This window comes from Juglans microcarpa x Juglans regia, chromosome 5S (genome assembly GCF_004785595.1).
Source record: "Juglans microcarpa x Juglans regia isolate MS1-56 chromosome 5S, Jm3101_v1.0, whole genome shotgun sequence".
NCBI classification, from domain to species: domain Eukaryota; kingdom Viridiplantae; phylum Streptophyta; class Magnoliopsida; order Fagales; family Juglandaceae; genus Juglans; species Juglans microcarpa x Juglans regia.
In genome coordinates this window covers 6592337-6606056 of record NC_054603.1, presented here as the reverse complement: position 1 = coordinate 6606056, position 13720 = coordinate 6592337, and the positions used below count along the sequence as shown (strand labels likewise).

At 35.6% G+C, this 13720-nt stretch overlaps 1 protein-coding gene across 1 annotated transcript; it reads left to right on the top strand.

The window, feature by feature from the left end:
* The first annotated feature begins 2943 nt into the window (after positions 1–2943).
* Positions 2944–8169, top strand: LOC121268187 (cysteine-rich receptor-like protein kinase 29). Its single transcript, XM_041172326.1, has 7 exons — positions 2944–3918; positions 6079–6204; positions 6471–6592; positions 6700–6910; positions 7107–7344; positions 7464–7614; positions 7722–8169. The coding sequence occupies exons 1-7, from the start codon at positions 2964–2966 to the stop codon at positions 8022–8024; spliced, it is 2106 nt and encodes a 701-aa protein (XP_041028260.1). The 5' UTR covers positions 2944–2963; the 3' UTR covers positions 8025–8169.
* Positions 8170–13720: the final 5551 nt, after the last annotated feature.

Sequence of the window (13720 nt, the reverse complement as noted above, 5' to 3'; positions counted from 1 at the left end):
AAAATTATTATTACATAATACAACCCTCTTGTGATAATGGGCTGATCTTTATAAAGGTTATGATCCCTACTTACTTTTACACCCGCCAATGATGCGCTGCCACGTAGGAGGTGTAGGAAACTCCATTCTAGCATGCATGATAAAAAAAAAAGATTCATCTCTCCCCCCCCCCCCCCCCCTCCCTCGCGCAGTAGCTCCTCTCCTTTCTCCTTTCCTCAGCCAACCATTTCCTCTCCCCTTCTCCATTTCTTTCTCTACTCAGCGCCCCTGCAATAAGACGTGAAACATTTTGATAGAAATTGTTCTGATCCTTCTTGTTCGCAGAAAACCTACACCAAAGAGTTGAATCCATGAATCTAATCACCCAGTTCCTGATCACATCATCCGTTACATCCTCTCTCCTTCGTAATACAAAAGATGCAGCTCGAACCAATGTCTTGTCCAAAAGGTGGAGAGAGCTATGGACTTCATTCGCCATTTTGAAATTTGACCAACACAAGATTCAAGAAAAGAGAAATCTGGATTTGAGGGATGAGAACTTTTATGGACTTCATTGACAATTCTCTGAAGAGACACCTCGAGCAAAAACTGGATTTAAGTATACGTAAACTGGTTCTACGTATTACCTCCTATGATTTAGAACTGGCCCTTCATATTGATCAGTGGATTAATTTGGCAGTCGAAAACCACCTGAAAGAGCTAGATCTCCACTTTGTTGTCGAGAAAAACATACATTACACTTTGTCCCAATCTGTTTTTGCTGCAAAGACATTAACGGATTAAGGTTTATATGGGTGTAAGTTGAAATCTTGCGGTTATATAAAGCTTCCACATCTGCAAAAACTTTATATGCGACAAGTCCTCATTGATCAGGACAACCAGGAATCTGATCTCTGGCTGCCCTTTGGTTGAGGCTTTGAGATTCATGACAGACAAAGTTTTTCAAGATCTATTTGCTAGTTTTTCTGTACTTGAAAAATTAGAGCTAAGCAAATGCAATCAATTGATCTGACTATCTTTTGAACGAGTAGGAGTACAGACTACAGAGAGCTAGCCTTGAATTCCAGCTTGGAATTAGCGACACTCATAATGGCTTCGCAAATACGAATTATTATGTCCCTTTTTTCACGCCTTGGTTTTCTAGAAGCACGTATATAAGCAAAATCAGGGGCGAAACTACGTACACATTCACCAAAACTTGAAGGATCAGAATTTTTTATTTATTTTTCATGGTGCATGTGTAAATGCATAAATTCATTTTCATGTTTTTTGGATAGTCATTGCCATGATTTTTTATTTTTTTATTTTTTTATATATATCATTTTCTTAAAAAATAAGCGTTTCAACTACATAGAGATAATATAAAGAGAAATCTTATCTAGAAATTTATTTTATCATAAAAATAATTTTATAATTTTACGTATCATATTAAAATATGTTAGTTTGTAAATTTATTTTTTATAAAATCTCTTTATAATTAAAATATTTTCTTTTTGTAAAATCTTCTAAGATTAAAATTTGTCTAAGTTATTAAACAATGTATTTTATCACTTTTATAAAGGTGTTTGTGTCGGGTCATTATCTATGAAAGTCTTCCAAACTCTCCAATAAATATTGTTCACACATGACATTTATCCATCCACCACTCAGTACGTCTGATCAATCCAAAAGTATTCCGAGTATGGAAATTGGAAAAAGTGAAATACGGCAATCATTCAAAGAAGTATAAAAAAGTAGCCAATTTTCAAAGAGAAATGATAAAACAACAACTACTTTACTATTTTTCTACCATAGTATTATTTTATTGGTAAGTTGTAAATAAATGGTAGAGGAGTTGTTCGGTCATGATCATGATGTCTTTAAAAACTAGTATTTGCCGAGGAGAAATTAAGGAAATATAGAAATATTATTCTATGACAATTTGTTTACATTATATATAATAAAATAATATTATTTTAAATATTATTTTTAATTTAAAAGTTCGAATATAATAAAAATATTATTATATTTGAAATTGTACATAAATTATGCACAAGTTGTAAGTCAAAATAATAGATCTCGTTTATTTTTAGAGATGAGATAAAATGAGATGAGTTGAAATTAAAGATAAAAAATTAAATAAAAAATTGTTAGAATATATTTTTTAATATTATTTTTATTTTAAAAATTTTAAAAAATTAAATTATTTATTTTATTTTATATACAAATTTAAAAAAATTATAATGATAACACATTTGGTTCATGCCCTTTCCATTAATGGACCTCCACTTTTCGATTTTGACCCTGCTTGTTTTTTTTTTTGATCATTTTTGAGTCTTTTGGTTCATCTTTCCATCAGCAGTCGCCACTCCAGTTGCCACGCATTCTTAATTCGCACATTTGTTTCCGGTCAAATGTAAACAAAATTGACCGGAAACGGGAAATGTTTCTGCAGGCCGCAGCAGCCATTAGAGGCTCCTGTTTTGTCGTTTTCCGAGCTCACCATGATCAGCTTGCTCAGAAATTCATTCTATCCCAACTTTTTTTTCTTTGTAAATAATCTATATAAAAGTTAGTTCTTTACTAAAACATACATCGATCTCTTTTTCGAACCATAAATCTCTGTCAAACGAGGATGAATGTTCCTAAATTTACGAGGTTATTGAGAATTTTCCGACATATCACAAATTTAGGTAAATGATTTAGGAGGGACTATTATAATTTTTTTTAAACTCTTACACAAAATATAATAATAAACAATTCAAAAATTTCAATTTCTAAAATAAAAATTATATTAAAAAATTTATTTAACATTCAATAAAATATTTCATTTCATCCTAACAGCATAAGCAAATGAGGCCAGAAAAATAATAATATGAATACAATGTGGTTACCCCAACCTACCGCACAAACCTATCAACATGCCCACCTAAAAAAAAAAATGCAAAAAAACAAAATGCATAAAGAAAGAGAACAGTAGTCGGATGGTCAGCATTATTGGATTCCTTGTTTACCATGTGACAATACCATGGACTTGCAAGTGGCAGCACAAGCGGCTTCGTCATCACTTCCTCCTAAGGAATGCAGAATGCTACATAATTACAAAGAGTAGTACACAGATTACAGAGGAAAAAATAAGAATGCGAGCTTCAGGACTACTGCTTTTCCTTTTCTGTGCCATATGCACACACCTTGTAAAGCTCGCCTTCGCGCAGCGAGATCCCTACGTGCTCTATGATTGTTCCAATACTGGTAACGTTAGCAGTAACAGTGCCTACAGAAAAAACGTCAATACCCTCCTTTCCTCCCTCTCTTCTAACACCCAAATCGATTATGGGTTCTACAATTTCTCCACCGGAGAAAACTCCGACAGAGTTAACGCAGTTGCACTTTGTAGAGCAGACCTTACGCCGACCAACTGCCGGAGTTGTGTCAATATGTCTGCTTACGAGCTCTTACTTCTATGCCCAAACCAAAAGGAGGGTATCATGTGGTACATGAATTGTACAGTACGATACTCGAACAACTCTATATTTGGTGTCATGCAATTTGAACCTGTGCGACATCTTTACGCCTCTGTAAATGTCACGGACCCGACTGGGACGTTCGACCAGGTGCGAGAGACGTTGCTGGATAGACTGAGAAGTGAGGCTGCAGCTAGCGCTTCGACTCTTCGCAAGTTTGCAACTGGAAAAGCGAGCTCCCCATACTTCGATATATATGCTCTTTTGCAGTGCACTCCCGATTTGAATCAGCAGGAATGCAGCGATTGCCTAAATCAGAGCATCGCAGAAGTTCCAACTTGTTGTGGTCCAGCGCTAGGAGTGAGAGTTCTTACACCCAGCTGCAACTTAAGGTATGAGAACAACCATTTCTATGGTTCCACTCTCGAGGCCCCGCCGCCATCGTCAAGTACTGATCTTCCTCCGCCTGCAGAAGGTACGGCTCTTCCCATATATCTCTGTACGTCGTCCTCTATCTATTTTCTTCTAGGAAGATTATATGCAAGCTTGAATGAAGGGATCGAAGAAAGTTTGATCTTTTTAGCCAGTGCCCTTTAGTTGGGAGGGCGAAAGTTTGAATGCTGCAAGTTAGTGGATAGATCTTTTTGGTTTAATTTAGAATATTTTCTTTAAAAAAAAAAAAAAAAAAGTCAGTGGATTTCGCCTGTTTGAGTTATTTACATTTTTGTAGCTAAATCATTTGAGCCATATGCCCGAATTAATAGCATTCTTGTCCTTCTCTGGTGGGTTTTGCAATTAAACAGCTAAATTTTCGTGTTGCATATCATATTTTGAATTTATTTTATATTAAAATTAAGTTTATAATTTAATATATTATATCAAATTAGATGAATTTATAAATTTATTTTTATAAAAATTAGTCTGCCATGCAATGATTTCTTTAAGATATCTGTTCGAAACTCCAGCTGTGTCCCACTTTGATCCTATATTGTCCAAATGTATTTCCGACACCCGTGCTAGTTAATTTATATCATACAAGGTAAGTCGTAGTTGGGTATAGGCTTATATATATTCTAATGCAATTAGGTTCTATCCTGCACGGTTTTCTAAATTCATTACCTGGAAAGTTTCTTCCTTTGAATCCTTTCTACTTAAAAAGAGATAACTACTATGACAATTAATATATTTTATAAAAATAAATTTATAAAATAACATAATTTTATTTCATACGTTATATTTGATTATCATAAAATTAATTTTATAATTTGATGTATCACATTAAATTATATTAATTTATAAATTATTAAATTATATTAATTTATAAATTATTAAATTATATTAATTTATAAATTATTAAATTATATTAATTTATAAATTTATAAATTATATAATATAATTAATAATTAATAAGATAAATGTACGAGACTAATATATTATAACCCCCAATAGGAGGGGCAAGCAACGTAACTTATATTCTAAAAAGATATTAATAATTAAGAAAAATAATAAATACAGGTTATTTTTTATAATATTTTACATGATAATATTTTAAAAAGAGATGTATTTTTATAAAATATTTTATAAAATATATTATAAAATATGTTATATGATATTCTAAATTTAAAAAACATTACAAAGATCAGTACTGCCAGAGACAGGCACAATTATGTGCCCGTGTGCGAACTCCTCTCACCATGTCAGCAATTATATTAAATAAAAAATTAAAAAATTAAAAACAAAAAAGAGTAAAAGAAAAATGGAAAAAAATATCATTCAAGTTTAGAAGAAAAAAATGTAGATTAAGGGAAGATTTGAGGGGTAAGATGAGAATTTTATATTTTATTTAAAAATTTAAAATATTATATTTTAATATTTTAATATTATTATTATATTAAAATTAAAAAAAATTTAATTGAAATTAAAAAAAATTTAATTATTTATTTTATTCTATACGAAATTTTAAAAAAAATATAATAATGAGATAGATTAGAATTTGGAGGAATACTCCACGTGGAACGGGGAAAAATTGATAAAGTCGCTCCGTTTGAATTGTTGACTAGATTTGGTCTTTTTAAACGAGACATTAACTGGACTTACCGACTTGCCCAGAACAAACTTGACCCTGTCGTCAATCATGTGCATCATTTTTCGATGATTTTTATTAATTACATCAACAAAAGAATTAATTGGCTACAGTTTTTTATTCTATATAACTTATACTATTTATATTATTATTCTCGATGAATTTTCTAATTCAATATTTTTCAAAAACCCATCTAATTTCGATTTGTACTTGTTCATTTTTTTCAAATCCCAATATACAACATACATTAATTAAACAAAATAATAAAAATTTCAACTCTAATTATTCATTTTAACAAACATCAATATCAATTATATTTCCATTTAAAAAAAAAATCTAAAAACTTACATAATTTTTAATTACAAATTAAGCATGCATTTTCTCTCTTCATTTCATCCGCTTCTATCATCCTTCATCACCCATGCACCTAGTCCAGACGCCCCCCGAGGAGGAGCACAGCTTCTTACATTCCAAAATTATATTTTTTGTTTGTTTTCACAATTCAGCCTCGGAATCATTGCTTCAGAACTGATCGAATTTTGGTTTCTGCAGGAAAGGGGAGTAACTCTTCTCGAACTATCATTATAGTCGTGGCGGCTGTTGTTTCTGCTGTCTTAATCTTCTGCATCTGCACCTGTATCTATCTAAGGATGAGGAAGCAAAGGAAGAAAGTTGAAAGTAAGTTGAAAGTTGGTTCATTGTTTCCTAACTGTTAAGGATTTGGTTTATCTTAAATATGGAAATCATAAGAAAACTGAGACACTGTGGAAACTCAGACATTATGTTTCACTTTTTGGCATATATATGCTGGTTTAGTTCTAGGCAGTACTGCTGGCGAGAACAAGAATGACATCAAATTCTTTGTTGTAACGAAGAATGAAGCTGATGTTTTATGCACATAAATTGCTCACTGATCTTTAAGCTATGGACTTATCTTTCCACAGTGGATGAAATTAACAGCGGGGCTGAATCCTTGCAATTCGACTTCAGCACGATTAGAGTTGCTACAGACAACTTTTCCGACGTAAACAAACTTGGGCAAGGTGGATTCGGTACTGTTTACAAGGTAATTCATGAACAATATGATCATATGATAAACTTGCTATGTCATGAATCTGTAACTTGAATTACTGGAGGACAAGATTCATTTTACATGAATACATCTCTATTCAGGGAAAGTTTCCAAATGGACAAGAAATAGCTGTGAAAAGGCTTTCTAGGAGTTCGGAACAAGGTGATCAAGAATTTAAGAACGAGATCTTATTAGTTGCCAGGCTTCAACACAGGAATTTAGTAAGGCTCCTAGGTTTCTGCTTTGAAGGAAATGAAAGGCTTCTTGTCTATGAGTTTATGCCGAATGCAAGCCTTGACCACTTCATATTTGGTACGATTACATTTTTTCAAGTTGCATGTATGTTCCAACACACTTGTATATATATATATATATATATATATATATATTTATATGTATATATATTTATATGTATATATATTTATATGTACATATTTATATGTATATATATTTATATGTATATATATTTGTCCTATAACCCCATATATATGCTTAATTGAATGTGTAGATCCAAGCAAGCGTTTACATTTGGATTGGACAATTCGATACAAAATTATAGTTGGCATTGCTCGAGGGCTTCAATATCTTCATGAAGATTCTCAATTTCGCATTATTCATCGTGATCTCAAAACTAGTAATGTTTTGTTAGATGAAGAGATGAACCCAAAAATTTCAGATTTCGGTATGGCAAGATTGTTTACACTAGATCAAACTCAGGCTAATACAAGGAGAATTGTCGGGACCTAGTAAGTATATATGCTAATATCTTGTAAATATTTCTGTCCCCTATAAATTAATAAAAGGATCATTCACGAAGATTTTCAATCAATATCAACATTACTGATGTATATACGTCCTCATGCAGTGGATATATGGCTCCGGAGTATGCAATGCACGGACACTTTTCAGTGAAGTCCGATGTCTTCAGCTATGGCGTGTTAGTTTTGGAGATGGTGTGTGGGCGAAAGAACAATTATTTCCAAAATGGGGAGAATATGGAGAATCTTCTTAGCCATGTAAGTGCTACAATGTATTTTTTTTAAGTATATTTCCCTTTTGCAATAAACCGATTTTCTCTGTAATATATATTGTCTCTGCCTCTGTAATATCATATATCTTACAGGCATGGAAAAACTGGAGAGAAGGAACAGCTTCAAATCTTATTGATTCAACATTGAGGGTTGGTTCAACGACCGAAATAATGCAATGCATCCACATAGGATTACTATGTGTTCAAGAGAACATAGCTGAGAGACCAACAATGGCTTCAGTCCTCCTAATGCTTAACAGTTACTCCATGGCTCTGTCCGTACCCTCACGACCTGCATTCTTAATGCACAGCATCGTTGAATCAGACATGTCTTCAGACCGATCATTCCAAGCTTCAGAAAATGAGGCTTCAATGACTGATCCATATCCTCGCTAATCCTTGATCGATCATGTCTTTGGAAAAGAAGATCGATGAATATTTGTTCATTTGTAGCTTGTAGTTATTTGCTATGTATGTTCGTACGGGCTTAATTGAGACGTACGTACATACGTCAAATGAGAGATGTAGATCGAGGCACCTCTGTCGAGATGTAGATCGAGGCACCTCTGTCGAAGCTTCAACAGATGCATGAGGACTCAATTATTGTTTTCTAGCTATCCTCGTTGGTATTTTACAAGAGTTGTAATTTCGAGCACAACTGAGATATTTGATACTTCTATGATATTACAGATGATTCGATCTAGATATTTGATATTTAAAAAAAGTCACATGCACGACGATCAAGAGTGGTTGTGACCTTTAATTGCATGGTTACAAGCGCGTAAACATAGTTTGATCGATCAATGCATATTAATTAAGGCATCTCCTTCTTTCCTGTCTGTTGCCGCACTGAGCACAGCCCCTCACTTACTACAGCAGACCTATGCGCACAGCCAAGATGTGTCCCTCACTCACTGCAGTCTTACATAGCAAACCTATGCGCACAACACAACCAAGATGCTAGAGGAATAATATGTTGTAACAAACTGTACTCTCCATAGGGATAGCTATCATTACATAATGGTGAAGGAATCAAAAGTTGTTATTTGTAATTATTATAAAAAGGTTACTGTAGTAACTATTGTAAGTAAGACAGAAAATAAAAGGAGAATTCGAAACTATTGTCTGACTCTGTTTCGAGCATATTCTTAAACACCTCTTCTCCATCTTTGCATATCAGTTTTCTCAATATGGTATCTAGAGCCCGTGACTAGCGTCTTCTATGAATACAAGGCAACACCAGAAAAAAATTCCCATCTACCCTTACTCATCTCCTCTGCCACACAGTCTGAAAATATTAAACTTACCATTGAAAATTTCTTGCTCTGGAAAGCACAAATTGTTTCATTCTTGAAAGGTCATCAACTATACGGATATGTTGATGGTTCCATTCCCTCTTCCACAACCTTTATTGATGGAAACCCGAATCCTGAGCACAACAAGTGGGTCTTACAAGACCAGTTGCGCATCTCCATTCTCAACTCTTCCCTTTCAGACTTGGTCCTTGCCCAGGTTCTAGATTGTAGCACGTCCCATGAAGTCTGGACTACCCTTCAAAACTTGTTCCCAAATCTAATACCCATGTGTTTCATGCACAATACCAACTTCAACTCTGCGTAAAGGATCTGAATCCATTACCGACTACTACAATAAAGCCAAACCTCTTTTCTCCTCTTTAGGTGCTGTGGGCCATACTCTTATTGATCAAGAATTCTCAGCTTATTTACTCGCTGGCCTTGGGACAGAATATGAGTCTCTGGTCACTTCCCTAACCACTCGTCCAGATCCTCTCTCACCCCACCAAATTTACAGTTTCTTTCTTAATCACGAATCCCGTCTGGCTCATCAAACTAAGGCTTTGCTTTCAAGTCCTCAATTTTCAGCTAATGTTACCACTTCAAAATTTTCTCCAGGTACTCAATCTTTAAATCGAGGCCGCAACTCTCCATTTCGTGGTGGTTGCCCTAGCCGTGGTGGTCGCAACTCTGCTAGTTCCTCTAATTACTTTCAGAATTGACCTGATACGCGTCCTCACTGCCAAGTCTGCAATAAAGCAGGGCACATAGCCCTTACATGCTATTATAGATTCGACCTTGCGTATCATGCCTCTGCACCCTCTTCCCTCACGGCAAACTTCACAGCACTACCCCCTCATGTCTCGGCGTCCAACTGGTTCCTTGACTCTGCTACAACCCACCACTTCACTGCATACTTAGCATCTCTGAATCTAAATTCCACATCATACCAAGGCTCCGACCAAGTGAGCATCGAGGATGACTCCACCTTACCCATCCAACACATTAGATCTGCTCAACTAATTTCCTCTACTGGCAAATTCCTTCTCCATAATCTTATTCATGTCCCTTCAATTTCTAGGCACTTACTTTCAATTCAGTAGTTTTGTGTTGATAATCACATGTGTATTTCGAATTTCATGATCATTTTTTTCTTGTGAAGGATTTAGTTACCCAGGCGGTTCTACTCAAGGGACTCGTTGAAGATGGGCTTTATGTTCTGCACTCCACCACCACTGCACCTCAACCATCACATTCTTCTTCTCCAAAAGCTCTTATAAGTTCTCATATTTCAGCAAACAAGTGGCACAAGAGGCTGGGTCATCCTTCAATCTGTGTCACCAACCTTACTCTTTAACGGTTCAAGCTTCCTACCACATCCACTTGTGAACCATCCTTTTGTCCAGATGTATGAGGCCCTGCCCCGCTTTTATCTAATAACTCATGTCATTTTTATTTGTCTATTTTGGATGATCATTCCAAATATCTTTAGTTTTTTCCAATGCAATCCAAGTCTGATGTGTCTTCAGTCATTCTTGCCTTTCTACAATATGTGAGTAATGTTTTTTAAAAAAAAGTCATATCCATTCAAATAGATTAGGGAGGAGAGTTTCGTTCTCTGCGGCCCATTTTTCAATCCAGGGGTATTATTCATCGCATTACATACCCCTATTCTCATCAACAAAATGGAAGCATTGAGAGACGTCATCGTCATATTGTAGAGACATGACTCTCTTTGCTCTCTCATGCATCCATGTCACAAAAATTTTGGGCCGAAGCATTTCAAACGGCTACCTTTCTAATTAATCGAATGATCACTCCTATTCTCAATAATAAATCTCCATACAAAGTCTTAATGGGCCATTCCCAGACTATCTTTTTCTTCAGGTTTTTGGATCTTCTTGTTGGCCCAATTTAAGGCCCTTTAACCATCACAAACTTGATTTTAGATCCAAAATGTGTGTCTTCATGGGCTATAGCCCATATCACAAGGGCTAATTTTGTCTCCACATTCCTTCTAGCCTAACATACACTTCACGGGACGTTGTTTTTAATGAAACTTTATTTCCCTTTGCTGTTCAAACCAATCCAAACACTTCGGTCCCTAATTCTTCAAGGCAAATTGTTCTGCCCTTCATACCCATTCACGTGACTCCAACTCCTCATTTAGATCTCCCTTCTCCATCTCAATCTGTGGGCCTCTCTTCTCCATCACCCATCTCTTCGGTCCAGAGTCCATCATCATTGTTAAACACTTCACCTTCCACTTCAACTAATTTTATCCTATCTCCAGCCGCCAACTCGTCTCCTCCAAACCATAGCCGTCCCTTAGATTCTTCCTTTTCTCAAACACTCAACAGCAATGTTTTGAATAACGTACCGGATGCCGTACCGGTCAAGGCACTGGAACGAAATATTTCGGTACCGGTACTGTTTCGGGGTAGCGTTTCTGAATAACGTTTCGGAATAGTCGATATATGAATAAATTATATATATAAAAATTATATTCCAAAATAATAGTCTATATATAAATAAATTATATATAAATACATATATATATAAATTATAAATAGTCTAGTCTGAATTGGGGGTTAAAAAATAAGCTTGTAGTTTGAAAAAATGAAAAAAAAAAAAAAAACACAGGCCGAAATATCGGCTGGTACCGGCCGAAATATAGGCCGGTACAGGCCGAAATTCAGGCCGCCGATATTTTGGCCGGTACGGAACAGATATAGTACTTGTATCGGCTGGAACGAAGAAACGAAAAATTTCGGCCGTACCGGCCGGTACGGTACGAAATTTAAAACACTGCTCAACAGACCTCTACTTTTCTTCAACCTACCATACCACCTCCTCCTCACCCCATGATTACCCATTCTCAAGCCCTTATACACTGTCCCAAACAACGCACAGATGGTACCATTCTCTGGCCTCCCCCTGGCCCTCTTTGTCCCTCACGACAACTATACCATCTCCTACTCCTGAAGAACCATCTTCATTTTTCGAAGCCTCAAAATACCTAGAGTGGAGATTTACTATGCAGTTCGAGTTTCTTGCTTTGCTTTAAAATAAAACATGGGATTTGGTTCCTTTTACCTCCGACCTTAATGTGTTAGATTCCAAATGGGTATTGAAGACCAAAAGCACACTGATGGAATCTTGGAACACCGTAAAGCACAGCTCGTTGCCAAGGGTTTTCATCAGCAACCTGGGGTCGATTTTTTTGAAACTTTTAGCCCGTAGTCAAACTGGTAACCATCCGTGTCCTTCTTGCTCTTGTAATCATTTCCAAATGGCGCATTCATCAACTGGATGTGTAGAACGCCTTCTTACATGGGGATCTTGAGGAGGCTGTCTTCATACAACAACCGATGGGTTTCATCAATCTTGATCATCCTACACATATCTGTAAGCTAAAAAAGTCTCTCTATGGTTTAAAACAGGCCCCGCATTGCCCTAGAAACTCCCACTGGCAGGCCGTGAAAAGAATCTTGCGTTATCTTCAAAATACTTAGCATTTAGGATTATTTTTGTCTCAATCTTCTTCATCTAAACTTTCTACTTTCTCCAATGCTGACTGGGCTAGATGCCCAGATGATCAGAAATCTACTAGGGGATTTTGTGTATGCCTTGGTGCTAATCTGGTTTCTTGGGGGTCCATGAAGCAAGCTACCATTGCTCGATCCTCCACTAAAGCTGAGAATAAGTCTGTAGCCAACATAGCATGCGAGGTTATTTGGATTCAATCTTTATTGAAAGAACTTGGTATTTTTATTTCTGATTCTCCTACTTTGTGGTGTAATAACTTAGGAGCAACCTACTTGTCAGTCAATCCTGTACTTTATGCTCGTACCAAACATGTGGAGCTTGATTATCACTTTGATCATGAACGAGTTGCAGCCAAGACACTTCAAGTCTCATTTTTATCTAGCAAAGATCAACTTGCTGACATATTGACTAAACCTCTCTCTACCAAAATATTTCTACAATTACGATCAAGCCTCACACTTGCCAATGTGCCGCTTGAATCGCGGGAGGGTATTAAGGCATCTCCTTCTTCCTTGTCTGTTGCCGCACTGAGCACTACCCCTCACTCACTACAGCAGACCTATGCACACAACCAATATGTTCCCCTCACTCACTATAGTCTCACACAGCAGACCTATGCGCACAACACAACTAAGATGTCAGAGGAATAATATGTTGTAACAAACTGTACTCTCCATAGGGACAATTGTCATTACATAAATGGTGAAGGAATCAAAAGTTGTTATTTGTAACTATTATAAAAAGGCTATTGCAGTAACCATTGTAATTAAAACAGAAAATACAAGGAGAATTTGAAACTATTGTCTGACTCTGTTTTGAGCATATTCTCAAACACCTATTCTCCATCTTTGCATATTTTTTTCTCAATAATGCATGTTAACATAGTCGAACAAGGGCAATATTCTCCTTGGAGCCGTAGTGGAGCAAACGTTTGTACATGCAGTGTACTCATGATATCAATCACGCGTAGCTCATGAAGAGAGAATGTTTTCTTCTTCATGTCGATGAAGGAAGCCGAGCAGCGTTGCATGCAGAGTGAAGAAATACTTGTATATATATGGTCGAACATGTACACTTGGATATATATATATATATATATATATATATGAAATAATTCTATTTGAAATATTTACTCTACACACTATCCAAATGACGTCATAATTTAATTTGAAAGATAAATTTAATATATATATATATATATATATATATATATATATATACTTATCATCCTCTAAATCATACACCATG

Bases quoted from the DNA above. Each gene is read 5' to 3' on its own strand.
- LOC121268187 (XM_041172326.1), top strand. From the start codon at position 2,964: ATGGTCAGCATTATTGGATTCCTTGTTTACCATGTGACAATACCATGG. The intron at 6,593-6,699 runs GTAATTCATGAA...ATCTCTATTCAG, and splicing joins GATTCGGTACTGTTTACAAG to GGAAAGTTTCCAAATGGACA. The intron at 6,911-7,106 runs GTACGATTACAT...TTGAATGTGTAG, and splicing joins CCTTGACCACTTCATATTTG to ATCCAAGCAAGCGTTTACAT.